This window comes from Oncorhynchus keta, chromosome 28 (genome assembly GCF_023373465.1).
Source record: "Oncorhynchus keta strain PuntledgeMale-10-30-2019 chromosome 28, Oket_V2, whole genome shotgun sequence".
NCBI classification, from domain to species: domain Eukaryota; kingdom Metazoa; phylum Chordata; class Actinopteri; order Salmoniformes; family Salmonidae; genus Oncorhynchus; species Oncorhynchus keta.
Window position 1 is genome coordinate 38,521,472 of NC_068448.1, and position 27,269 is coordinate 38,548,740.

At 45.0% G+C, this 27,269-nt stretch overlaps 1 protein-coding gene across 5 annotated transcripts in view; it reads left to right on the forward strand.

Annotated features, from left to right (window-relative positions):
- The first annotated feature begins 12,473 nt into the window (after positions 1–12,473).
- Positions 12,474–27,269, forward strand: part of LOC118360430 (intermembrane lipid transfer protein VPS13D-like) — a 30,045-nt gene continuing 15,249 nt past the window's right edge. The window contains exons 1-4 of one of the 5 annotated variants that reach the window (XR_008083452.1): positions 12,474–12,552; positions 12,832–12,945; positions 13,125–13,171; positions 14,136–14,277. Coding sequence is in view for 2 of the 5 variants with exons in the window: in XM_052482964.1 (XP_052338924.1) it covers positions 12,686–12,697; positions 12,832–12,945; positions 13,125–13,171 (173 nt within the window). In the remaining 3 variants the exon portion in view is untranslated. Of the gene's footprint in view, positions 12,553–12,599; positions 12,698–12,831; positions 12,946–13,124; positions 13,172–14,135; positions 14,278–27,269 lie in introns of those variants that run through there. The other 4 variants (XR_008083451.1, XM_052482964.1, XR_008083453.1 and 1 more) reach the window with 4 other exon arrangements.

Genomic DNA, 27,269 nt, shown 5'->3' on the forward strand with positions numbered 1-27,269 from the left:
ACCCTTCTTACTGCAAGGTACCAGGGCATGCTTTTGGCTTGCTGCTTGGTTTGGGGTGTGAACTGTCTGCACTCTGCAGATGGTTGTTTTATGGACTTTCATGGTTTACAGTGTTTGTATGTTTGCTATCCTGAACCTCTTGAATCAATTGCTTGGATGTTTATTTATATGTTTGTATGTATATTCTGTGTTTCCTTGGCCATCTAGTTAATCTTAAAGTGATCGTTCAAATCCACTGTTTAGGCTGGGCATAGCAATTTCACCAGTTCCTTCCCATAGTATAACAGGGAAACACTAGCTAAGTAATAAGCTGTGCTGCTTATTGTTTTGTCAGATGTGAAATAATAAGAGAAAGGTCACGTCAATGGCTTTTCCAGATGTTAGTTTATGTTCATTAAGCAGTTAATTTTCCATCACTTGGCTAACGTTTCATCTTGTTCCCAAAGGATTGTGTAAGGGAGAGCCAGTCACGTACTGGACCAGCGACGATTAGTGAGGGGGAGGAGAAAAAGGAGCCATCGGCTGAGAAGCCCAAAACTTCTTCCACCACCTCCTCATCTGGCTTCTCCCTGGGCAGTCCCCAGGCCCAGCCCACTGCTGGGAGAATCTCTGGTGTTAATAATAGTCCTGTGTTCTGATGACTTGGGAATCCCAAGTGAAAGACAAATATTATATTTATTGATTGACTAGTGCGCTGAGTCATACGGTATCAGATATGTCCATCCACGGCGGCATGTCCTCGGTCCACTGCTCACTGGACCGGGAGGCTACCAGCTGATCCGAGGCCTGCTGGACAACAACCTGGGAGAGCCAATCGAGGAGTTAATTTGCGCATACAACCTACAGGACCCCAGTAACTATGTGAGTAAACACACACTCTACACTGTGGCCGACTGTCAATGAAAGACTATTAATTGACTAACAATGTTGAGAGGGATTCTTCCGAGTGACTCCATGTGTCCCCAGACAGTGTTGAGTGGTGACGTGTACACCAGCCTGTCCATCCTGGCGGATATGATGAACGTCAGTCTGGAGTTGCTGGACAGCCCCAAGGCCACTGGACAGAAACCATGCTCACTAGCCAGGTTGGTATTAACACCTCATTTTGACCACAGAGATATCAAGTGTTTGCTCTGTAGTTACTTTAGCAAATTACCAGGGTTGGGGACAAATCCTATTTATATTCAGTCAATTCAGGAAGTAAATGGACAGTCCAAATTGCAACGTTCCTCACTGAAGCGCTCTTCTCCTTCTCTGCAGGTTTGATTTCATAAAGTCCAAGCTGCTGTTTGAGAGTTTCTCTTAACGGTTCCAAGTCTGTGAATCTGGTGTCTCACTCCATCTTGGCATATGACACCCGTGACACCTGGCCTAACATGGATGCGGGCAGCAGTGCCAGGGGCAAGCACAATGTTTTCGACTGCATCCTGCAGCCAAGACAGGTGTCAATCGGGCCACCCTCCAGCTGGAGCTGCATTACAGGTATGTGACATGTCTGCAGATAACATTTCTCTGTGGTAACATGTATAAAGAAAATAACAGCAGTCTATGCATAGAGCCTCGTGAAACGCCAAATTCTAAATCTGTACCTGTATTGGCAAATGGGTCTTTCTATAATTTAGGGTACCCGTGAGGATTTCCTATACTGGACAACTTGTTACAATTATTGAAAAGTCATTGATAGTAATCTGCCACTTTTTTCATTTCATTATATTAAGATCTAAGGGGGAACGTAGCGATATTCAATACAATTCAAGAGTTGATTTAAAACTGTTTAACCGTTTCTCATGGTTGGTGTTTTGACGAACTAGTCCACAATCGTGTGACATAAAAACATAAATTTTCTGTCCTTGCATGTATGGCAGTGTAAGTTGTCATTATGTCATATACAGATGAAGTCAGAAGTTTACATACACATTAGCGAAATACATTTAAACTCCGTCTTTCACAATTCCTGACATTTAATCCGAGTAAAAATTCACTGTTTTAGACCTGTTAGGATCACCACTTTATTTTAAGAATGTGAAATGTAAGAATAATAGTAGAGAGAATGATTTATTTCAGCTTTTATTTATTTCATCACATTCCCAGTGGGTCAGAAGTTTACATACACTCCATTAGTATTTGGTAGCATTGCCTTTAAATTGTTTAACTTGGGTCAAACTTTTCGGGTAGAAGCTTCCACAAGCTTCCCACAATAAGTTGGGTGAATTTTGGCCCATTCCTCCTGACAGAGCTGGTGTAACTGAGTCAGGTTTGTAGGCCTCCTTGCTTGCACACGCTTCAGTTCTGCCCACAACTTTTCTATGGGATTGAGGTCAGGGCTTTGTGATGTCCACTCCAATACCTTGACTATGTTGTCCTTAAGCCATTTTGCCACAACTTTGGAAGTATGCTTGGGGTCATTGGAAGACCCATTTGCGACCAAGCTTTAACTTCCTGACTGATGTCTTGAGATGTTGCTTCAATATATCCACATCATTTTCTTTCCCCTGTCACGCCCTGACCTTAGAGATCCTTTTTATGTCTCTATTTTGGTTTGGTCAGGGTGTGAGTTGGGGTGGGCATTCTATGTTTTGTGTTATATGTTTTCTATTTCTTTGTATTTGGCCAGGTATGGTTCTCAATCAGGGACAGCTGTCTATCGTTGACTCTGATTGGGAACCATACTTAGGTGCCCTTTTTCCCAATTGTGTTTGTGGGTGTTTGTGGGAGGTTAACTTTGTTTAGGGTACTTAGCCTTTGAGCTTCACGGTTTGGTAGTGTTTATTGTTTTTTGTTTGGCGTCATTTTGATCATTAAAAGATCATGTACGCTCACCACGCTGCAACTTGGTCCTCTCCTTTCATCAACCGTGACATCCTCATGAAGCCATCTATTTTGTGAAGTGCACCAGTCCCTCCTGCAACAAAGCACCCCCACAACATGATGCTGCCACCCCCGTGCTTCACGGTTGGGAGGATGTTCTTCGGCTTGCAAGCCTCCCCCCTTTTCCTCCAAACATAACGATGGTCATTATGGCCAAACAGTTATATTTTTGTTTCATCAGACCAGGGGACATTTCTCCAAAAAGTATGGTCTTTGTCCCCATGCGCAGTTGCAAACCGTAGTCTGGCTTTTTTATGGCGGTTTTGGAGCAGTGGATTCTTCCTTGCTGAGCGGTCTGTCAGGTTATGTCGATACAGGATTAGTTTTACTGTGGATATAGATACTTTTGTACCTGTTTCCTCCAGCATCTTCACAAGGTCCTTTGCTGTTGTTCTGGGATTGATTTGCACTTTTTTCGAACCAAGGTACGTTCATCTCTAGCAGACAGAACGCGTCTCCTTCCTGAGGGGTATGATGGCTGCGTGGTCCCGAGGTGTTTATACTTGCGTACTATTGTTCGTACAGATGAACGTGGTACCTTCAGGCGTTTGGAAATTGCTCCCAAGGATGAACCAGACTTGTGGAGGTCTACAATTTTTTTTCTGAGGTCTTGGCTGATTTTTCTTTTGATTTTAGTGTAGTGTAACTACGTAACATTTCGAGTCTCCTTATGTTGCGTGGTGAAAACAGGTTTCATGGGCACACAAATCCCCCAAAATGTATGCCAGGGCACAAATAATAATAATAATAATCAATAACTTTACATATACAACTTCATCTGTTCATTTTAAAATTGTGAATAACTCAACACAGGTTAATGAGAAGGGTGTTTGAAAGGATGTAATAACTCTGCAATGTTGGGTTGTATTGGAGAGAGTCTCAGTCTTAAATCATTTTCCACACACAGTCTGTGTGGTTGCAAAGGGCATCAGTGTCTTAACAGCGCGATTTGCCAATGCAGGATACTCTGAGCGCAGCCCAATCCAGAAGTCTGGATTGGTGTTCATCTCTTACACTGAGAAAGTGTAACAGCGTCAGCACTAAGCAAACTTAGTTTTAGTTTTTTCTAAAGTGTTATATTTCCCACTGTAGATGTTGCGTATTACTCTACAGTAGAGCTATGTAAACACCATAATCAAGTTCACTTTAAGAGTTGTATGGGGAAGACTGCGACAGAGTTAAATCTTTATCACTTTCAAGTGTTATTTTTAACACCAGTTTAGAGGGGCTCATGTTAACTGAAAGTAGTGTACATTTAACACTTTCAGAGTTAAATATACACCATTGATTTAGCTGTGTGCTTAAAGGATGTCTAGTCCTAGGCCTATGTTGTTGTTTTCTGTAGGTGGAGTTGTGGGCCAATTTGCATATTCTTCTTAAGTACACATGTGGAACTGCATAAAAATCTTGATTTTTGTTTCAAACCATTTAGAAATGTTGATCCCAATGTCACATATAGACCCCATTATTTATCCAGTACCAGTCAAAAGTTTGGATACACGTACTCATTCAAGGGTTTTTCTTTATTTTTACTATTTTCTACATTGTAGTATAATAGTGAAGACATCAACTATGAAATGACACATATGGTATCATGTAGTATCCAAAAAGGTGTTAGACAAATAAAAAATAGTTTTTTTTACTTGAGATTCTTCAAAGTAGCCACCCTTTGCCTTGATGTCAGCTTTACACTCTAAAATGGCACCCTTTTCCCTATTAGCTAGGGCCTAGGGCTGTAATGATGGGCTCTGGCCAAAAGTAGTGAACTACATAAGGAATAAGGTGCCATTTTAGACATTACTCTCAAGGCCTCATGTAGACACAGGCACACACTTACTAATCATTCGCTTCTCCTCCCTCCTTATTTCTCTCCTGTCAGGTTCACTAGGGACTCTTCCTGTTTCACGATTGTCCTCAACAACCTGTGTGTGTTTCTCATCTTTGATTGGCTCCAGTTGGTTCGGGACTTCCTGCGCATGCACTTGAGCAGGGGTGGGTGGTCCACCTCACCAGCTCTGGCCCAGCGGCAGCAGTAACCCAGGCACCACGGGTGCCGTCATGCACTAGACAGTCAAGGGTGGCGTGTTCACCAAGAGGTCTACTGTGCCTGTCATGCAGGATCGGTACCCGGAGGTCAAGATCAACGTGGCGGGTGATAAGGAGCTACAACAGACACACACACACACACACTGTCATATGTCTCTGGGGGGTTTTCTTAATTAAAAAAATATATATATATTTTGAAAAGAACTGTAATTGGTCAAACTCTTAAACTCTCATTTTAATACATGTACAAAATTACCCTCTTTCCCTAAACATGATGGTCATGACATTTTGTACATGAAAGGGGAGGTTAACTTGGCCCCGCAGACAATCAATCTGAGATCGACTTACGTCTTTTGCTTTAACCTGTGTTGTACAACAGAGATGTTGATATTGTCAGGCGCACATCAAGATACAAGAATCATTTGAATTCTCTCATAATCATGATTTTTCTAGTTGTATTTTATGCTACAATGTCACCACTAGTTAATAGCATTCATTGTAATAATAGCCATAACGATTATATAATGTATAATACATGTTTTGCTGTTCCCCAGGCACTGAGTTTGTGGTGGTGAAGGATTCGTCTTGTCTGGACACCAATGCCATCATTCTGAAGGGCACCACTGTACTCCCCTATAAACCCTGTCTGCTTGACAGACCGTTCTCTGGCAGCCTGGCCGGCATCGATGCATCTGACCAATACTTTTCAGCACTGTCCTGAAACTGCTGGACTACTAACTCAATACAGAGCCCTTTGTCAATTTGAGTCCGTTTGTGTCACTATGGGTGTAAGTAACGTACAGTTAGAGGGCACAGAAGCTGTCGCAGAAGTGATCATGGAAAAGATGGGGTTGGGCCCTCTTTCCAACTCTATGGTATACACAAGGCTGTTTGAAGCTGTGTCATGTTTTGTGTCCTCCTTTCCATATCAAAGTGTTTTCCTGTCGGCTGGGCAGCGAGCAGCAGACTGCCTTGTCCATCATCGAACCGGTCAATGTGCAGGTGGAGCTGTGTGGCAGTCTCACCTACCAGAGCAGCTTTGGCCTCCTAGATGTCTTCAACATGGCGGACCTCCCACCACTACTGGAGGTCAGGGTTCTGTCAATGGTGGGGATTGCAGAAAGGCCATATAAAGCACCTGTTCATTTTCTGTTTCGACACATTTTGCCCCATTTCATGCCTACTGAACATCACAGGAAGGCCAAAAAGATCATCAAGGACAACAACCAACCCGAGCCACTGCCTGTTCATCCCGCTATCATCCAGAAGGCGAGGTCAGTACAGGTGCATCAAAGCTGGGGACCGAGAGACTGAAAAACAGCGTATATCTCAAGGCCATCAGACTGGTAAACAGCCATCACTAGCACAGAGTGTCACGATCGTCATAAGGAGCGGACCAAAATGCAGCGTGGTATGGGTTCATTATGATTTTTTTATTAAAGAAAGCACTGAACACTGAATACAAACTATACAAAACAATAAATGAATAACGACCGTGACGCAATAATGAGAACTGTGCTGCCACAAGCAACTAACAAAGACAATCACCCACAAACAAACAGTGAAACCCAGGCTAAGTATAATTCTCAATCAGAGACAACAAATGACACCTGCCTCTGATTGAGAACCATACTAGGCCGAAACATAGAAATCCCCAAAATCATAGAAAAACTAACATAGACTGCCCACCCCAACTCATGCCCTGACCATCCTAAATCATGACAAAACAAAGGAAATAAAGGTCAGAACGTGGCACAGAGATGTGGCTGCCATCATACAGACTGAAATATCTGGCCACTTAAATTAATGGACTTAATAAAGGTATCACTAGTCACCTTAAATAACGCCACTTTAATAATGTTTACATATCCTACATTACTCATCTCATGTGAATATACTGTTCTACACCATCTACTGCATCTTGCCAATGCCTATCATTGGTCACTTGAAATAACGGAACTTTAATAATGTCGACATATCCTACATTACTCATCTCGTATGTATATACTGTATTCTATACCATCTACTGCATCTTGCCTATGTTGCACGGCCATCACTCATCCATATATTTATATGTACATATTCTTATTCATCCCTTTACATTTGTGTGTGTGCGTGTATAAGGTAGTTGTTGTGAATTTGTTAGATTACTTGTTAGATATTACTGCATTGTCGGAACTAGAAGCACAAGCATTTCGCTACACTCGCATTAACATCTGCTCACCATGTGTATGTGACCAATAAAATTTGATTTTGATTTGAAAACTATTTTGCGATTAGAACACTTTGTAACCACTCAATTTATGTAAAACATCAATGGGTCTCTGTTGCCCTCACAGATCCAGTTCCCTGCTTTGGACATATGGCTTTCTTACAACAACGTTCAGCTCTTCCTGTCTATTGCCAAATCCATCCCCACCACCGGCTCTCCCGGGCCCAGCGACACTGCCCATGGCACCCTGGTAGTATGATCCACGGCCAGCCCCGACCCCTCCACCTATGAGAAAGACACCTTCAGGCACAAGACAGAGGTCCTGCCAGGTATATCACCTCAGATGCCTACAGGGGTGTCGTAAAGTTATATGGTGAATAGTGTCCCATGATGCCCCCCCCCACACACACACACACTTTTAAAAAAGTACAACAAATTGGCTTTTCCTACTAGCACTGACTTTGCTGATAACTACACTGAGCAAATATAAACACAACATGTAATGTGTTGGTCCCATGTTTCATGAACTGAAATAAAAGTTACTAGAAATTGTCCATATACACAAAAAGCTTATTTCTATCGAATTGTGTACACAAATTTGTTTACATCCCTGTTAGTGAGCATTTATCCTTTGCCAAGATAATCTATCCACTTGAGAGGTGTAGCATATCAAAAAGCTGATTTAAAGAGCATGATCATTACACAGGTGCACCTTGTGTTGGGGACAATAAAAGGCCACTCTAAAAGGTGCAGTTTGGTCATACAACATTATTCCACAGATGTTTCAAGTTTTGAGGGAGAGTAAAATTGGCATGCTGACAGCAGGAATCTCCACCAGAGCTGTTGCCAGGGAATTGAATGTTAATTTCTCTACCATAATCCGTCTCCAATGTTGTTTAAGAGAATTTGGCAGTACGTCCACCGACCTCACAACCGTAGACCCCGTGTATGATGATGTCGTGTGGGCGAGCGGTTTGCTGAGATCAACATTGTGAACAGAGTGCCCCATGGGGGCAGTGGGGTTATGGTATGGCATTTTATCGATGGCAATTTGAATGCACAGAGATACCGTGACGAGATCCTGAGGCCCATTGTCATGCCATTCATCGGCTGCCATCAACTCAGGTTTCAGCATGATAATGCCACAGGCCACAGTCAACAGCCTGATTAACTCTATGCGAAGGAGATGTGTCGCACTGCATGTGGCAAATGGTGGTTACACCAGATACTGACTGGTTTTCTGATCCACGCCCCTACAGGTAAGTGACCAACAGGTGCTTATCTGTATTCCCAGTCATGTGAAATCCATAGATTAGGACCTAATGAATATATTTCAATTGACTGATTTCCTTATATGAACTTATATGACATTTTTTATATGACATTTTTGTTCAATATACTTTAATGAGGGAAAATGTACTTGCTACGACTATGTTGTCTCACCTAGCTATCCTAAGATGAATGCGGTAATTGTAAGTTGCTCTAGATAAGAGCATCTGCTATAGCTATTATGCAAAAATATTAATGTTAGCATTTCTATTTTTTTTTACCACTACCTCCCTAGAAGCCTCTTTCTGATTTTGTTCCTCGCCACATCCTGACCCATGAGTGTTCAAATAACACTGTTATAACTCAACAAGCAGATATACATCACAGCTTGTTACCATAACCCTGGTATGATGTGATATGTTTTGTCCTCAGAGGGTCAGCTGACTCGGTTACAGGATCTAGGCTTCAGGAAGCAGGACTGCAAACGAGCCCTGATCCACTGCAACGGTGAGGAGGCTCTAGCTACCATCCTCTAACAATCTCCTCTCAGTAGGAATCAACGTGTATCTGCTTCTGTTATATCCCACTGGCCGAGTTCACCTTCTCGTGTCAGTTTGAGTTCCTTGCCCTTTATATATGTGGAAGGAACTCACCTTTTCATGTCATTTTCAGTCTGTATTTTTGGAGTTTGGATGAAAGCAACAGACAATCTGAAAACTCTTGTCTGTTTTTATAGCTACATTCAAATACCATATTGTGTAATATAATGTTAGTGGTATATACTGTAGTATTAGTACTATAACAACAACTATATAATATCTTCTGAGACCTCATTCTCCGTTGAACTCCAATGGCAGGGCTCTATGTGCTGCAGCGGATCGGCTCGACCCATGAGGGCAACAACAGCTTCACTTTGTCAGGGGGACTACGACCACAGAGAACTGTCAGGTGAGCATGCTGGTGATGAACACCAGGGGGCAGTCAGTCACAACATTTTGCTTTAACCCACGAGAGGTCATGTAACGATCTTAACCACTGTTCCATTGTGTGTGTCCATATCTCTGTGTGTGTCCGTTTTCATTTGCGTCTTTGTGTGTGTCAGGTTGGGGGCCCTTCATCGAGCCCTGGCCCTATTTCAGTCTGCCTCCAGCCATCGCACCTCAAGATGGGCATCCACGCCAAGCAGACTGGACGTCAACATCACCTCTGTCCTTTTGGGTATGACCTGCACTGCCCACTATTTGGACACAGCGGATGCTTCTGACACTGCAGCCTATTCCCTATGTCGTGCACTACTCTTGACCCCTTGGTCAAAAGTAGTGCACTATGTCGTGAATAGGGTGCCATTTTGGGCCTTCTTCACACCTTGTTTAACTACAGTGGGTTAGTCCCGGATATATGTAAGTGATGTATGTGTGATCTGTATTGGTGGACTTTGAATGGATTTGAGCACAGATCAACCATTATATTGACCAGATATTCTAGTGGCCGCTCTAATAATTAAAATAAATATCTTACAAGATGGAAGGCAGTCAGGTTGAGGCAAGATCAGGTGGTATCATTCTATCCAATGAGAGGGCAGAAATGTGTGTGAACAGCTGGCACAACAGTTTTGTCTAGTTACCACAGCCACAAAGTCAAAATTGGTTATATCCTAAAAATTAATTAAAACTAAAATGAGCTTTTTAGTTGTAATTTAAGGTTAGTCATAAGATTAGCAGTGTGGTTGAAGTTAAAATTGCAATCACATTTTAAGAAGACTAATTGTAGAAATAGTTAGGGTTTATGACTTTGGCTGTGGTAACTACTGACGACCAGTCACAACTAAATAGTTTTTTTTCTCAAAGTTGTCGGTATGTCACATGGCCTACTTATATCACTGGTGACAACCTACTCATTACGTAACTTCTATTAGATCAAATAAGCCACAAATAGCAAATAAGTCACTATCATTTTTTGTTAGCCAAATTCGACACTCATTGACCTCCATGTAAAAACTCCTTGCTCACCAAAAAAACAAAAAAGTTCCACTTGCTGGAGAAGACGGATTTTGGCCCAGTCATGGCTCTCACTTGGCTTCTTCCGCTCTGATTTGAGTTTCCTTCCTTGCTACTGCCCTCTTCTGGCTACACTGAGCAGTACAGCCTCGCCAAGAGCATCTTGGCTGTCTTGACGACTGCAAGAAAGAGGAGCAGCCTCCCCAACCCTCGGCAGCCCTATCCTGGATGGGCTCCTCAGTGGACCCCCTTAGATCCAGGTCTTTTGCTTGGTAGTATGACCACATAATATAAAATAAAACACACTTGTCATGGTTGGTATTAAAACATGTTATTTTAGTACACCCTGACCTTTGCCCTCTCTTCTGACCCCAAGCACGCCTCTCCTCTCTGTGGTAACTGTCTCTCTCTGATGTCAGGTATCCCTCTTGCCTACCACAGTCAGTTTGACTTGCCTTGAGCAGCACATTGACTCCAGAGGTACAGTCCATAGATCACAGAGAGGGCAGCAGGTTGGCCTCCACCATAGAAATAGAATTACAAGAATAGTAATCTCTAAGTAGAATGGGTGGACCGGTGGCCAGGAAGTAGTCGCATTATATTTCTATGGTATCCACACCATGGCTTTTCCCATCTCAATGCTTTTCCTTTATCATGTGTGTCATTGCTATCCTTACTTAAGCACAGCGTTAATGCAACGTTATCACAGAGTGTTTTGTGTAACACTAGTGCTTCACGATTTTGTGACAATATTGGCAAATTTGATCCACTGTTCAACTGAAGTCAGTATAAGCAGCATCCACAGAGACAGTATGTTATTGACCCCCCCCCCCTTAGTTAGAACAGAGCTATTGTGTCTGGTGGTGCCGGAGTCGTCTTAGAAAGATCTGTTTATTCTCAGACTTTCCTTCTCTTTTCTTTTACTCTCTATCTCTCTGTGTCATGTTGTTTCACCTCCCCCCATTCAATGTCAATCTATATGAATCCAATCCATTGTGATTATCATTGTTTACTATCGTTATTTACCCGGTTTATGTTTGGAGCAAGGGTGTGCCTCCATCTCTGATCTAGGCACTGCTCTATGCTAACTGGAGACCAAAACTGAACATGCAAGGTGAGATTGAGAGAACAAGAAATGTAGGGAGTTGGAGAGGTTTATCTTCTTGGTTGCAAAAATACCATGGACCAAAGAGTAGGATTTAAGTGTGAATAAATACTTCTGCTTTATCCATGTGAACTGCGTGGTGACAGGTATGGTCATGTTGGTTGGCTAAACGGCAGCGTAGCCTAGTGGTTAGAGCGTTGGACTAGTAACCGGAAGGTTGCGAGTTCAAACCCCCGAGCTGACAAGGTACAAATCTGTCGTTCTGCCCCTGAACAGGCAGTTAACCCACTGTTCCCAGGCTGTCATTGAAAATAAGAATATGTTCTTAACTGACTTGCCTGATTAAATAAAGGTAAAAAAAAAATTTAAAAAATAAATAAATAACAGCATGCCTCCAGCTGTACAACACATAATGGAAAACTAACATTCGGAAATACGGACATTTGGCCTTGATTAATTATGTTAGTTTAATAGGGATTGTTGTGCATTCCATAAATGACATGTTGATGTGGATATCTGCATAAAAACACAAAAGCATAATGTCATTGTGTTATATCATTTGAAATGCAACAGAAGGAATTCACGTGAACACTACATTAGTAGTTTTTCCTTTTTTAATATTTTGAATTTCAGAGTCCAATCTATTGTTGAACATATAGGAAAGTGGATGAATGACAGTTTGAAGTTATAGGCCCGGTAGTAAAGAATACCTCTCTTTCCTCATCCGCTTCATAGTCAATAACACAGGGTGTACTATGTGGTTCGCCACCCTCGCCACCAACCCTACAAGATCAGTGGAGCAGTCTACCATTAAAAATGTGCAGCCCAGGCATCCTACATTCGATCGTTGCGCCTTCCTGAATCATTGCATGTTGGTAACCAGAGTCCTCAGTTTCCCCACAGGGTGGCGCTGTCTCACAGTGGCAGTGCAGACCCCATATCCCACGTGCACAGCTCTGTCAGATGACAACCACATCTTCAGCCAGTGGCAAGAGGTGCTGCCTGGAGAGGTGATTTCCTTTTGAGTTTGAAGCTCGAGAAAAACTCAGGCATAGGTATGGTTTGTGACGCATCCCTGTTATGTTCATATAGGGAATCAAACCTAAAACAAAGAACAAAAAAGTAAAAGGACAAGAGAGCAAATAAGACTTTAAACTGGTGATCGCACACAATTCAAAATCCATAGCTATGAATGCCAACGTGAGAAACAAACTGCCTTAGACTGCACTGACTAAGTCACTCTGGATGTAAATGTAAAAATGAATGTGAACCTAGACTGGATTTCTGTCTATATTTGTATTCTAAACTGTTGTTGGTTGTGTTTCTCTCTGCAGACATACTCACGAGCTGAAGCTGCTCCTGGTGCGGGTGGGGGGCTGGGAGCAAGTCAAACTCGTGTCCGTGGACAAAGTGGTCGTGTTCTATCGCTACGCCACCCTTCTTACACAGTGAGTCCTCAGGTCAAAGGTCAATGGCTGTGGTCTTACTCAATTGTTAAAAAAACAGTATAGTTTATTCCGTCAACATTGCTCTCGCGTTTCCTATAACGGCAGTATCAGAATGCTGCTTTGTGCTTATGTTTTGCTGCTTTGTGCTTATGATTTATGATGTTTATTTTCTTTCTAAGTGGGCAGCCCTATCAGCAGGCCCAGCATCATACACCCACATGTCTATGTAAGTGTGCAAGCCAACAATTTTTTCCCCATGTATTCCCTGCTCGGATATACAGTTGAAGTCGGAAGTTTACATACACCTTAGCCAAATACATTTAAAATCAGTTTTTCACAATTTCTGACATTTAATCCTTGTAAAAGATGCCCTGTTTTTAGGTCCGTTAGGATCAGCACTTTATTTTAAGAATGTGAAATATCAGAATAATAGTAGAGAGAATGATTTATTTCAGCTTTCATTTCTTTCATCACATTCCCAGTGGGTCAGAAGTGTATAAACACTCAATTAGTATTTGGTAGCAATGCCTTTAAATTGTTTAATTTGGGTCAAAGATTTCGGGTAGCCTCCCACAAGCTCCCCACAATAAGTTGGGTGAATTTAGCCCATTCCTCCTGACAGAGCTGGTGTAACTGAGTCAGGTTTGTAGGCCTCCTTGCTCGCACGCGCTTTTTCAGTTCCCATTTGTGACCAAGCTTTAACTTCCTGACTGATGTCTTGAGATGTTGCTTCAATATATCCACATAATTTCCCTCCCTCCTCATCTATTTTGTGAAGTGCACCAGGCCCTGCTGCAGCAAAGCACCCATACAACATGATGCTGCCACCCCGTGCTTCACGGTTGGGATGGTGTTCTTTGGTTTGCAAACATCCCCCTTTTTCCTCCAAACATAACAATGGTCATTATGGCCATTTTTTTAATGGCGATTTTGGAGCAGTGGCTTCTTCCTTGCTGAGTGGCCTTTTAGGTTATGTCGATATAGGACTCGTTTTACTGTGGATATATATACTTTTGTACCTGTTTCCTCCAGCATCTTCACAAGGTACTTTGCTGTTGTTCTGGGATTGATTTACACTTTTCGAACCAAGGTACGTTCATCTCTAGGAGACAGAACGCGTCTCCTTCCTGAGGGGTATGATGGCTGCGTGGTCCCATGGTGTTTATACTTGTGTACTATTGTTTGTACAGGTGAACGTGGTACCTTCAGGCGTTTGAAATATGCTCCCAAGGATGAACCAGACTTGTGGAGGTCTACAATGGTTTTCTGAGGTCTTGGCTGATTTCTTTTGATTTTCCCATGATGTCAAGCAAAAAGGCACTGAGTTTGAAGGTAAGCCTTGAAATACATCCACAGGTACACCTCCAATTTACTGAAATTATGTCAATTAGCCTATCAGAAACTTCTAAAGCCATGACATCATTTTCTGGAATTTTCCAAGCTGTTTAAAGGCACATTCAACTTAGTGTATATGAACTTCTCACTCACTGGAATTGTGAAACAGTGAATTATAAGTGAAGTAATCTGTCTGTAAACAATTGTTGGAAAAATTACTTGTGTCATGCACTATAGTTTGTTAACAAGAAATTTGTGGAGTGGTTGAAAAACAAGTTTTAATGACTCCAACCTAAGTGTTTGTAAACTTCCGACTTCAACTGTATGTGTGGTTCTAGGCTCTAATATGCGTGTGATTTAAGGCCAGCATTTCCCAAACTAGTGGTCCTGATTTGAAAATGGGGTCGCAAGAGAAACTGAAATACAATTTGGTTCATAGAACCAGGGTTATGTCAGTAGCCTCCGGTAGTTGCTTGATGCAGTTGTACTAAACAGAGCGGTTTCTGTTTTCTTCCGACAAATGTGCCTCTAATCTTTGAACGGTGTAAGCTACAAAATATTATGACCCCATCACTGAAAGAGAAGACTCTCTGGAACACATATGTGTCTGTTTCCCTCCGCCATGCCCACAAGCCTCATGTGTCTGTTTCCCTCCGCCATGCCCACACGCTTCATGTGTCTGTTTCCCTCCGCCATGCCCACAAGCCTCATGTGTCTGTTTCCCTCCGCCATGCCCACACGCTTCATGTGTCTGTTTCCCTCCGCCATGCCCACAAGCCTCATGTGTCTGTTTCCCTCCGCCATGCCCACAAGCCTCATGTGTCTGTTTCCCTCCGCCATGCCCACACGCTTCATGTGTCTGTTTCCCTCCGCCATGCCCACACGCCTCATGTGTCTGTTTCCCTCCGCCATGCCCACACGCTTCATGTGTCTGTTTCCCTCCGCCATGCCCACACGCTTCATGTGTCTGTTTCCCTCCGCCATGCCCACAAGCCTCATGTGTCTGTTTCCCTCCGCCATGCCCACACGCTTCATGTGTCTGTTTGCCCACAAGCCCTCCGCCATGCCCACAAGCCTCATGTGTCTGTTTCCCTCCGCCATGCCCACAAGCCTCATGTGTCTGTTTCCCTCCGCCATGCCCACAAGCCTCATGTGTCTGTTTCCCTCCGCCATGCCCACACGCTTCATGTGTCTGTTTCCCTCCGCCATGCCCACACGCTTCATGTGTCTGTTTCCCTCCGCCATGCCCACAAGCCTCATGTGTCTGTTTCCCTCCGCCATGCCCACAAGCCTCATGTGTCTGTTTCCCTCCGCCATGCCCACAAGCCTCATGTGTCTGTTTCCCTCCGCCATGCCCACAAGCCTCATGTGTCTGTTTCCCTCCGCCATGCCCACACGCTTCATGTGTCTGTTTCCCTCCGCCATGCCCACACGCTTCATGTGTCTGTTTCCCTCCGCCATGCCCACACGCTTCATGTGTCTGTTTCCCTCCGCCATGCCCACAAGCCTCATGTGTCTGTTTCCCTCCGCCATGCCCACAAGCCTCATGTGTCTGTTTCCCTCCGCCATGCCCACAAGCCTCATGTGTCTGTTTCCCTCCGCCATGCCCACAAGCCTCATGTGTCTGTTTCCCTCCGCCATGCCCACAAGCTTCATGTGTCTGTTTCCCTCCGCCATGCCCACAAGCCTCATGTGTCTGTTTCCCTCCGCCATGCCCACAAGCCTCATGTGTCTGTTTCCCTCCGCCATGCCCACAAGCCTCATGTGTCTGTTTCCCTCCGCCATGCCCACAAGCCTCATGTGTCTGTTTCCCTCCGCCATGCCCACAAGCCTCATGTGTCTGTTTCCCTCCGCCATGCCCACAAGCCTCATGTGTCTGTTTCCCTCCGCCATGCCCACAAGCCTCATGTGTCTGTTTCCCTCCGCCATGCCCACACGCTTCATGTGTCTGTTTCCCTCCGCCATGCCCACAAGCCTCATGTGTCTGTTTCCCTCCGCCATGCCCACAAGCCTCATGTGTCTGTTTCCCTCCGCCATCCCCACAAGCCTCATGTGTCTGTTTGCCATGCCCACAAGCCCTCTGCCATCCCCACAAGCCTCATGTGTCTGTTTCCCTCCGCCATGCCCACAAGCCTCATGTGTCTGTTTCCCTCCGCCATGCCCACACGCTTCATGTGTCTGTTTCCCTCCGCCATGCCCACAAGCCTCATGTGTCTGTTTCCCTCCGCCATGCCCACAAGCCTCATGTGTCTGTTTCCCTCCGCCATGCCCACAAGCCTCATGTGTCTGTTTCCCTCCGCCATGCCCACAAGCCTCATGTGTCTGTTTCCCTCCGCCATGCCCACAAGCCTCATGTGTCTGTTTCCCTCTGCCATGCCCACAAGCCTCATTAGAACAGAGTGGACAAGACTAGTCACTAAATCAGACTGGGGGAAAAGATTATCAATAATGATGTTTTCTACTGAGATCATACAAAAGTATTGCCTGATGATCTTCTGAACTTCTCAATACCTTTCTGATGCATTTCTGTCAATTCAAGCCATACTTCCTTCAGCTTGAAATACTTTAAAAAATACTGTCGGACTGATTTGTAATACACTGCCATATCCCTAATGTATATATTTTTTTAAATGGCTGTTGATTACATCACTTCTTTTAGATGGTGGGGCTGCAAAACATTTGTGATATCAAAACGGGGTTGCGGGCCAAAAAAGTTTGGGGACTCCTGCTCTAGGCTCTATGTGTGTGTGTGGTTCTAGACTCTGGTATGTGTGTGGTTCTAGACTCTGGTATGTGTGTGGTTCTAGACTCTGGTATGTGTGTGTGGTTCTAGGCTCTGGTATGTGTGTGGTTCTAGGCTCTGGTATGTGTGTGGTTCTGGGCTCTGATATGTGTGTGGTTGTAGTTCTCAGCACTGCCACCAGTGCGCGTGGTCTTCTCCATCGCCATGGAGCAGGTCCTGTACTGGGGGTACGCGCAATGGCATCGGGGTTACGCCAAATAAAAATGTGACTCCCATGTTTTTTTTTTATACAAAAAAATTCTTCACACTTTCAAACAGTCCATTTATATTTTCCAACAGGGCTATACGTTTGGGTGAGGCTTTTGTCTCGCCCGAGTAGCCTCGTTTCACTGCCCCCCAATTTTGTTTTACCATCTAGTGTTCAGTGAAATCACAACACAATGTCAAATACAGGTAGCCTAGTCAAATAATTTACATCCAGTCACATTAAATGTTACTATCTCGCGGGAATTCCACTAACAGTCCTTATGTAGCCAAACGTAGCTGCTGCTCATTCTGTTTGCTCGAAAATTGATAAATGGTTCCAAAAAAGTAAGGCTTGCATCCATAGAGACACATACCAGCTCTACTGGTAGTACTGCTACTACCAGCAGTACTACACCTGCACCTGTCGACGACACAAGTTGTTCTGCTTCCACGAGCACATCCAATGCTAGCATCAGTTATTCTACATTTGTTAGCCCAGCATGGACACTGACAGTTGTGAATCTGATGCAGCCTAAGAGCTACTGCCCCCTTACGTGGGAAAGCACCGAACAACTGACAGGGACGTTGGGCCATCAAACAGGCGCAAATATGTTAACCACATTGATTTGATTTGGGGTTCACTTATATTGGGAGTATTGCCTTTCCTCAGCCACAGTGTGTTATATGTGCAAAAGTACTATCTCACAACTTGTTGAAACCTTCACTCTTGCGCAGACATTTAGAAACAAAACATGCTAATTTGAAAAATAAGCCACGGGAGTCTTTTGAGTGAGAATTAAGATGATTTTCAGGTAGTAAGACATGTATAAAAGCAACAGATACCATTTAATAAGAAGGGGCCAGAAACGTCTTATTTGGTGAGCTACTGAGTGGCTAGGACAGGCAAGCCCCATACTATTGTGGGGCACTTAATTCTTCCTGCTGCCGCGGATATGGCTGGGACAATGCTGGGGGAAAAGGCAAAAAAAATATATCCAGACATTGTCTTCATCAAACAACACGGTTTTACGACGCATCAGTGGTATGGCAGGAGATGTTTTAAACCAATTACTGCTTTGCATACAAGCAAACCACTGGAAACCAGGACAACAGGAGAGGATATTTTTAAAGTACTGGACAGCTTTGTGACATCAAATGGACTTGTTGTCAAGATGTGTTGGTATCTGTACTGATGGCGCAAAAACCATGGCGGGGAGACATAGTGGAGTGGTAATGCGTGTGCAAGCAGTTGCTCCCAATGGCACTTGGGTACACTGCAGCATCCACCGAGGGGCTCTTGCTGCCTAGGGAATGCCTGACAGCTTGAGACGTTTTGGACACTACAGTGAAAATGGTTAACTTTGTTAAAGCAAGGCCCATGAACTCTCGTGTACTTTCTGCATTATGTAATGATATCGGCAGCGACCATGTAACGCTTTTACAGCATACGGAAGTGCACTAATTATCAAGGGGAAAAGTATAGACACTTTTTTTGAATTGAGAGACGAGCTTAAAGATTTCTTTACTGACCATAATTTTCACTTGTCTGACCGCTTGCATCATGACGAGTTTCTCACACGACTGGCCTGTCTGGGTGATGTTTTTTCTCGCCTGAATGATCTGAATCTAGGACTACAGGGACTCTCCGCAACTATATTCATTGTGCGGGACAAAATTGAGGCTAAAATTGAGGCTAAGAAGTTGGAGCTCTTCTCTATCTGCATTAACAAGGACAACAGACTTGTCTTTCCATCATTGTATGATTTTCTTTTTGTGTGTGCAAATGAACTCAAGCTTACGGACAATGTCAAAAGGGATATAGTGAATCACCTGAGTGAGCTGGGTGCGCAATTACGCAGGTACTTTCCCGAAATGGACGACAGAAACAACTGAATTTGTTATCCCTTTCATGCCCTGCCTCCAGTCCATTTACTGATATCTGAACAAGAGAGCCTCATCGAAATTGCGACAAGCGGTTCTGTGAAAATTGAATATAATCAGAATCCACAGACAGATTTCTGGATTGGGCTGTGCTCAGAGTATCCTGCCTTGGCAAATCGCACTGTTGGACTGATGCCCTTTGCAACCATGTACAGTACCTATGTGAGAGTGGATTTTCGGCCCTCACTAGCATGAAAACTAAATACAGGCACAGACTGTGTGTGGAAAATGATTTAAGACTGAGCTAGAAAAAAAATTCCACAAATGAATAAACATGGAGGAAGAGGATAGCTAGCTAGCAAACTAACATTATATCCTGCCTTTTCAACAAGATGAAACTGTGACCACATTGATCATATGATAAAAAACTTAACTTTCCTATGCAGCAAAATGAACAATACACCCCTCCAAGAAAACATGGCTCCGGGGCATCTCTGAAATGTCACCCGATCTGCGATCAGATCCATGGCCAAAGCGTTGCATTTCAGTTTAGTCTGCACTCAGCTGACATAGAAATCTTCCCCAGAGCCACAGAACAACAGAATTACTTAACGCGCAGCCCCCCACAAACACCTTGAAAATGACTTGTTCCCATAGGCTTGTACTATTTATGACAGCATCAGTAGTTAGCTACCAACAGCTGGTAGACATGTTTACATCTATACTGTAGCTAGTTCATTTTATGATAGATGTAGCAAGCTAGCACTTTCACTTACCCGGTTCATTTCCATGCCAGTCTCTGCTGGTTTCAGATACTTTAGAAGTCATGTTAAAACCTCTTAAGAATCGCACCCTTAAGGTTCGGGTCTCTCCACGCTGGTCCAGTAGATGGGCACCTTGCAGAAAAACAGGCCCAGGCCTTTAGGCTGCGCTTGCAGCCGGCTTGAGGTCAGGTGGAGGTGCACCGTTTCTGCGTGGTGATCAAGAAGGAGAACTACCTGGACCAGCAGCCTGCCAAGATGGTGTCGGGTTTGGGCAGCGCTAAGCAGATATCCCGGCAGCCGGGCCACACCATTTACCTGCTGCCCACACTGGTGCTGGCCATCCTGATGCGCTGCGACCTTAACTACTACATCAAGGGTACCTCCAAGGGGTCCCTGAAGCAAGGCAAGGAGGCCATGCTACACACTGCAGACACCTCCCAGAACTTGGAGCTAGGTCAGTCACACCTCTGCCATTCTCATCTGATCACCTCTACACCTATTAAGAATCTCAATGGAATAAATAATATATCATAGCCATATAATATAGGTTCACCAGTGCCAAGGCCCTGGGCGTTTGTGGGCCTTGGAGGTGTAAAGGATTGGTCAAAAAATCCTATAGAGGAAATGCAGTATAAATGTAATATATACACGGAACAAAAATATAAACGCACCATGTAAAGTGTTGGTCCCATGTTTTATGAGCTGAAAATAATTCTCTCAAATCTTGTACACATCCCTGTAAGTGAGCATTTCTTCTTTGCCATGATAATCCATCCACCTGACCGGTGTGTAACGGTTTTCTTGAGTCGAAGGAGAGGCGGACCAAAACGCAGCGTGGTGACTATTCATGGTTCTTTAATAAAGACACTATACATGAATAGACTAACAAAACAAGAAATGTGAAAAACCAAAACAGCCCTATCTGGTGCAAACACAGAGACAGGAACAATCACCCACAAAACCCAACACCAAACAGGGTACCTAAATATGGTTCCCAATCAGAGACAATGACTAACACCTGCCTCTGATTGAGAGCCATATCAGACCAAACATAGAAATAGACAAACTAGACATGTAACATAGAATGCCCACTCAGATCACACCCTGACCAAACAAAACATAGAAACATACAAAGCAAACTATGGTCAGGGTGTGACAGTACCCCCCCCGGTGCTGGACGTGGCCCCCACTTCTCCATAGCCCCTGGCTTACTGGCGGCACTGGCGGCCCCTGGCTGACTGGCGGCACTGGCGGCCCCTGGCTGACTGGCGGCACTGGCGGCCCCTGGCTGAATGGCGGCACTGGTGGCCTTGCAGACTGGCGGCACTGGCGGCCCCTGGCTGACTGGCGGCCCCTGGCTGACTGGCGGCACTGGCGGGCCCTGGCTGACTGGCGGCCCCTGGCTGACTGGCGGCACTGGCGGCCCCTGGCTGAATGGCGGCACTGGCGGCCCTTGCAGACTGGTGGCACTGGCGGCCCCTTGCAGACTGGCGGCACTGGCGGCCCCTTGCAGACTGGCGGCACTGGCGGCCCCTGGCTGACTGGCGGCCCCTGGCTGACTGGCGGCACTGGCGGGCCCTGGCTGACTGGCGGCCCCTGGCTGAATGGCGGCACTGGCGGCCCCTTGCAGACTGGCGGCACTGGCGGCTCCTTGCAGACTGGCGGCACTGGCGGCTCCTTGCAGACTGGCGGCACTGGCGGCTCCTTGCAGACTGGCGGCACTGGCGGCGCTGGGCAGACTGGCGGCGCTGGGCAGACGGGTGGCTCAGGAGGCGCTGGGCAGACTGGCGACTCTGATGGCGCTGGGCAGACGGGTAGCTCAGATGGCGATGGGCAGACTGGCGACTCCGGCAGCGCTGGAGAGGAGGAAGGCTCCGGCAGCGCTGGACAGGCGGGAGCACCTGTAAGGATGAGACGGAGAGACAGCCTGGTGCGGGGGGCTGCCACCGGAGGGCTGGTGCGTGGAGGTGGTACCGGATAGACTGGACCGTGCAGGCGCACTGGAGCTCTTGAGCACCGAGCCTGCCCAACCTTACCTGGTTGAATGCTCCCGGTCGCCCTGCCAGTGCGGCGAGGTGGAATAGCCCTCACTGGGCTATGCAGGCGAACCGGGGACACCATGCGCAAGGTGGTGATAAGTGTCATAAGTGATGGTGGCAGAGACATTATGTACAAAATAAGTTAAACAATGCCAGAAATAAACCCCACACAAAATAGCACAATTGGTCAAACGGAAGCCATCTCCTCCGGCACCATTACATGACGTAGTAGTCCTCCTTAATTATGTTGTCTCGCTGTTTCTCTTTGCATTCGATAGACTATGAGTATGACCTGAAGGCTACGCCTAATTGTTTTATGCATGGCTTTCTCCCGATCAAACAATGAGTTGAACAGTGTTCTATCTCAAAGGGTTAGTCGCCAGAGGACTAATAATGAGAGAGCCTATAGAAAAATCTAGTTTAAGCTTATTAAGAAACAAATTATCCATTCAGGCTGGGAAAATCCCTCCTTTCGAGGTTGAATACCAAATGGCCAATAACCTATCCTCCTAAAAGCTTTAAGATAAATTCAAGTTCTGAACAGTAGGTTATTTCCCAAATATTATATATGAAGGTGTTATCCTAAAGTTGTTGTGACTTTCAAAAACAACAAGAATGTACGTTTTATAGGGGCTATATCATTGTATATCACAATGCTTTATGGGTACATAGTCACGATAGGACAAAGGTTGATATCGCCCAACCCTTGCCCCCTTTTTTGTTTGTATAATGTTTGCATTATAAAATGACAGTAGGTGTCGCAGTTTCAATACTACTAAGCTGAAATGAGGCAGGGCTAAGGTCTCCTCTCCATTGACGTGACACTCACACACACACACACACACACACACACACACACACGAGTTGTTCTGTGCGCTGAGGCTTTTCAATCACTTTTCATGAAAATTGGCCTCTACTTGCTTTGATGGATCAGTGTGTATGTCTCGAAATGTTATGTGGTTTCCAGGAAAGAACAAGGAACAGCCCAAAGGTCAGGAGCATTACAGTTGTATAACGACCTGATATAACTACTAGCTGATTCTAGGGCTGACCAACTCATTGATTGGCATTGAAAACATCTTAAGGGGGGGAATAAAGGAAAACAATGTACAGTTGGTATATTTAAAGGATACTACTGGGTATACAGAGTATAATGTCAATTTTTTTTATAACAGCTCAGTAGATGTTCTATATGTTTTACATTTAGATATAAGTAATTTAGCAGATGCTCTTATCCAGAACAACTTACAGTTAGTGCATTCATCTTAAGATAGCTAGGTGAGACAACCACATATCACAGTCGTAAGCAAGGACATTTTTCCTCAAAGTAGCAAATTAATTAGCAACGTTCGAGCTAGTAAGGGGGAAAAGAGTCAAGTGTGAGTGCTAGTTTGCGAAAGGCTTTTACATTTTTTTTATGTACCTTCCAAAGACCAGTCTAATGCCCCAACCCTGTGGGCACTCTGCCCCTGAACAGTAATTAGTTGGTCTACATTACAATGAGACATGTCCTGGGGGGCACTGTTCCAAGCTAAAAGACTCATTCTCGTTTTGGAACAATGTATTGACCCACCCAGTCCAGAACCCAGGCATGCTGCCCCAGTCTTTTTCACTCCCCTATCCTCAGCCAGCTCTCAGCAGGCCCCTGAAAGAGACAGACCACCACACTCCACCCTGCCAAACTGTGTCAACCAGCTTAGTTTCAGTCAGCTCTCTCTCTCTCTCTCCTCCCTCCCCCTCTCTCTGTGCTCTGTCCACTCTCACTGCACGGCAATTTACTCGGATTTGTCCCGCGGTATTGATGTCATAAGTGTCAGACAGCCAGTAAACCCGGTCACACAGACCCTTTCCTAGCCCATGACCAGCCCATGGCACCAGGCCCCAACACACACACACACACACACACACACACACACACACACCGCTCGCCTCTTGGACCAGATTTCAGCTCTGCTCTGAAACTAACTTGCTGTTGCATATAGAAAATGGAATCACTGTGTCAGTCTATGCTTGGGAACACACACACATTGTGTCTGTGAGATCCTTACACTACAACGTTTCATATTAAGGCTTATCCACTCTTCTATTTCAATTCTGTTGACTGGTTGTAAACTTTGTAACTACACTGATAAAGGTTTCATCACAGCTACTCTCTTGGCAGTGTCTTGCAATGTTTGCTTTCCTTAAAATCAAGGATGACTTTTTCTCCCCCACTGACTTGACATAGTCCTCCCTCTGAAAGAAGACAAAGTGTTTTTAGCAAAGTCTTTCTTCCAATCAAAATTGTTTCCCTTGTAACCACTCGCTCTGTTTGCTGAATACAAACAAAGTAGGAGCCCCTGTGCACACACACACACACACACACACACTTCGAATAAAATTAAATAAAAAGCTTGCCTCCTAAAAATGATGTTAAACCAGTCATCTAATTATGCATCATTTCTCACTTGTGGCATTATCATCATATAGTTTATGTTGGGTGAGCAAGGCATCGACAGCCATGGACCATTGGCCTTACTGCTTCTTCATTCCCACTTGATGGTTTAACTCCTTTCTTTATGGATATATATATATATATATATATATATATATATATATATATACTGCTCAAAAAAATAAAGGGAACACTAAAATAACACATCCTAGATCTGAATGAATGAAATATTCTTATTAAATACGTTTTTCGTTACATAGTTGAATGTGCTGACAACAAAATCACACAAAAATGATCAATGGAAATCAAATTTATCAACTCATGGAGGTCTGGATTTGGAGTCACACTCCAAAAATTAAAGTGGAAAACCACACTACAGGCTGATCCAACTTTGATGTAATGTCCTTAAACAAGTCCAAATGAGGTTCAGTAGTGTGTGTGGCCTCCACGTGCCTGTATGACCTCCCTACAACGCCTGGGCATGCTCCTGATGAGGTGGCGGATGGTCTCCTGAGGGATCTCCTCCCAGACCTGGACTAAAGCATCCGCCAACTCCTGGACAGTCTGTGGTGCAACGTGGAGTTGGTGGATGGAGCGAGACATGATGTCCCAGATGTGCATTGTCTTGCATTAGGAGAAACCCAGGGCCAACCCCAATAGCATATGGTCTCACAGGGGGTCTGAGGATCTCATCTCGGTACCTAATGGCAGTCAGGCTACCTCTGGCGAGCACATGGAGGGTTGTGCAGCCCCCCAAAGAAATGCCACCCCACACCATGACTGACCCACCGCCAAACCGGTCATGCTGGAGGATGTTTCAGGCAGCAGAACGTTCTCCACGGCGTCTCCAGACTGTCACATCTGTCACATGTGCTCAGTGTGAACCTGCTTTCATCTGTGAAGAGCACAGGGCGCCAGTGGCGAATTTGCCAATCTTTGTGTTCTCTGGTAAATGCACAACTCCCACCTGTGGACGTCGGGCCCTCATACCACCCTCATGGAGTCTGTTTCTGGCCGTTTGAGCAGACACATGCACATTTGTGGCCTGCTGGAGGTCATTTTGCAGTGCTCTGGCAGTGCTCCTCCTGCTCCTCCTTGCACAAATGTGGAGGTAGCGGTCCTGATGCTGGGTTGTTGCCCTCCTACGGCCTCCTCCACGTCTCCTGATGTACTGGCCTGTCTCCTGGTAGCGCCACCATGCTCTGGACACTACGCTGACAGACACAGCAAACCTTCTTGCCACAGCTCGCATTGATGTCCCATCCTGGATGAGCTGCACTACCTGAGCCACTTGTGTGGGTTGTAGACTCCGTCTCATGCTTCCACTAGAGTGAAAGCATCGCCAGCATTCAAAAGTGACCAAAACATCAGCCAGGAAGCATAGGAACTGAGAAGTGGTCTGTGGTCACCACCTGCAGAACCACTCCTTTATTGGGGGTGTCTTGCTAATTACCTATAATTTCCACCTGTTGTCTATTCCATTTGCACAACAGCATGTGAAATGTATTGTCAATCAGTGTTGCTTCCTAAGTGGACAGTTTGATTTCACAGAAGTGTGATTGACTTGGAGTTACATTGTGTTTAAGTGTTTTTTTTTAGCAGTATATATATGTTGGTCTGCTCAACTCATTCCCTGGCCCGGGTTGCAGACCTGCTACTGAGAACTATAGGTCTATTTGACCCGTTCCACATACATACCTAGTGTACATTGAGAACATGTATACCGTTTCTTTTATTGAGAGCTGTTAAAATTATTATGACCGCAAAATGTCAGAAAGGTGTGAATTGAACTCGGTCCAAGAAAATGTCGGTGTGCAAGTGTCATGTTGCAGCAGGTCACCTACACCTCATGTAAACCACCACTGAATATTTCCCCTGTTTCCTGCTGGTCTCGTTTCACCTGGTGAACCTTCACGCCTTGATCACACCAACGACATCATTTCACAAAATGGTACGCAGCCTTATCTGGATATGTGTGCAACAAAAGTTCAACATTCACCTTCTGCCACCATTTCTGTCAACTATACAGTTTGATAAATACGTTCGATAAATCCAACGTATGCACCACACAGAACACGGTCTCGTGTCCAATGGAACGCTGCGTTTGCCTCGCAGCATTGCGCTGCAGATGCAGCGTTACATTGGACACGAATGTACTTCTGGTGTACTAAAATGCAATGACGCTGTCGGTGTGATCGAGGCGTCACCCACGTAGTGACTGACACGCCATAGGTCTTTTCACACTGCATTGTCCTTAGTCCCGGGATATCCTTATCCCAGGGCCAGTCAAAGCCTGGGGCTTTCTTAGCTTGTGTTCACACAAGCAGGTCTAACTGAAACCAACGGTCACTTTTCTGGAGTAGAATATTCAAATTAGGTAACGATGGAACTTTGATTGGCTAGCCCTGAAAAGTCGGTGCTAACCAGGGCTAGCTAGACCTGGGCTAAGGTTGGTGCTAACCCATTTTAGAATCCGCAAGTGTGAACACTCTCTAAGCCCTGTGCTAAAAGCTCCCTTAGGCCAGGACTAATGAGACTCTTAGCCCTGGGCTAAATGCAGTGTAAACACGGTTCATGTAATCTCTGAAAGCCCCCAAAACGTTCCTTTGTCAACCCTCACCAACAGCCCCAGTTTCACATTGTGTGTGTGTGTGTGTGTGTGTGTGTGTGTGTGTGTGTGTGTGTGTGTGTGTGTGTGTGTGTGTGTGTGTGTGTGTGTGTGTGTGTGTGTGTAAACTTGAAAGTATCCTTCATCTTCTCACTCCCCTAGGACACAGGTCTGGTAAGTGTATTTGTTTAGTTTCACAAAGAGTGGAAAGATAAGAGAGGAGGAGGAGAAAGTTGGCGCTGGCCTTCCAATGAACTCGCCGGGGACTTTGCTC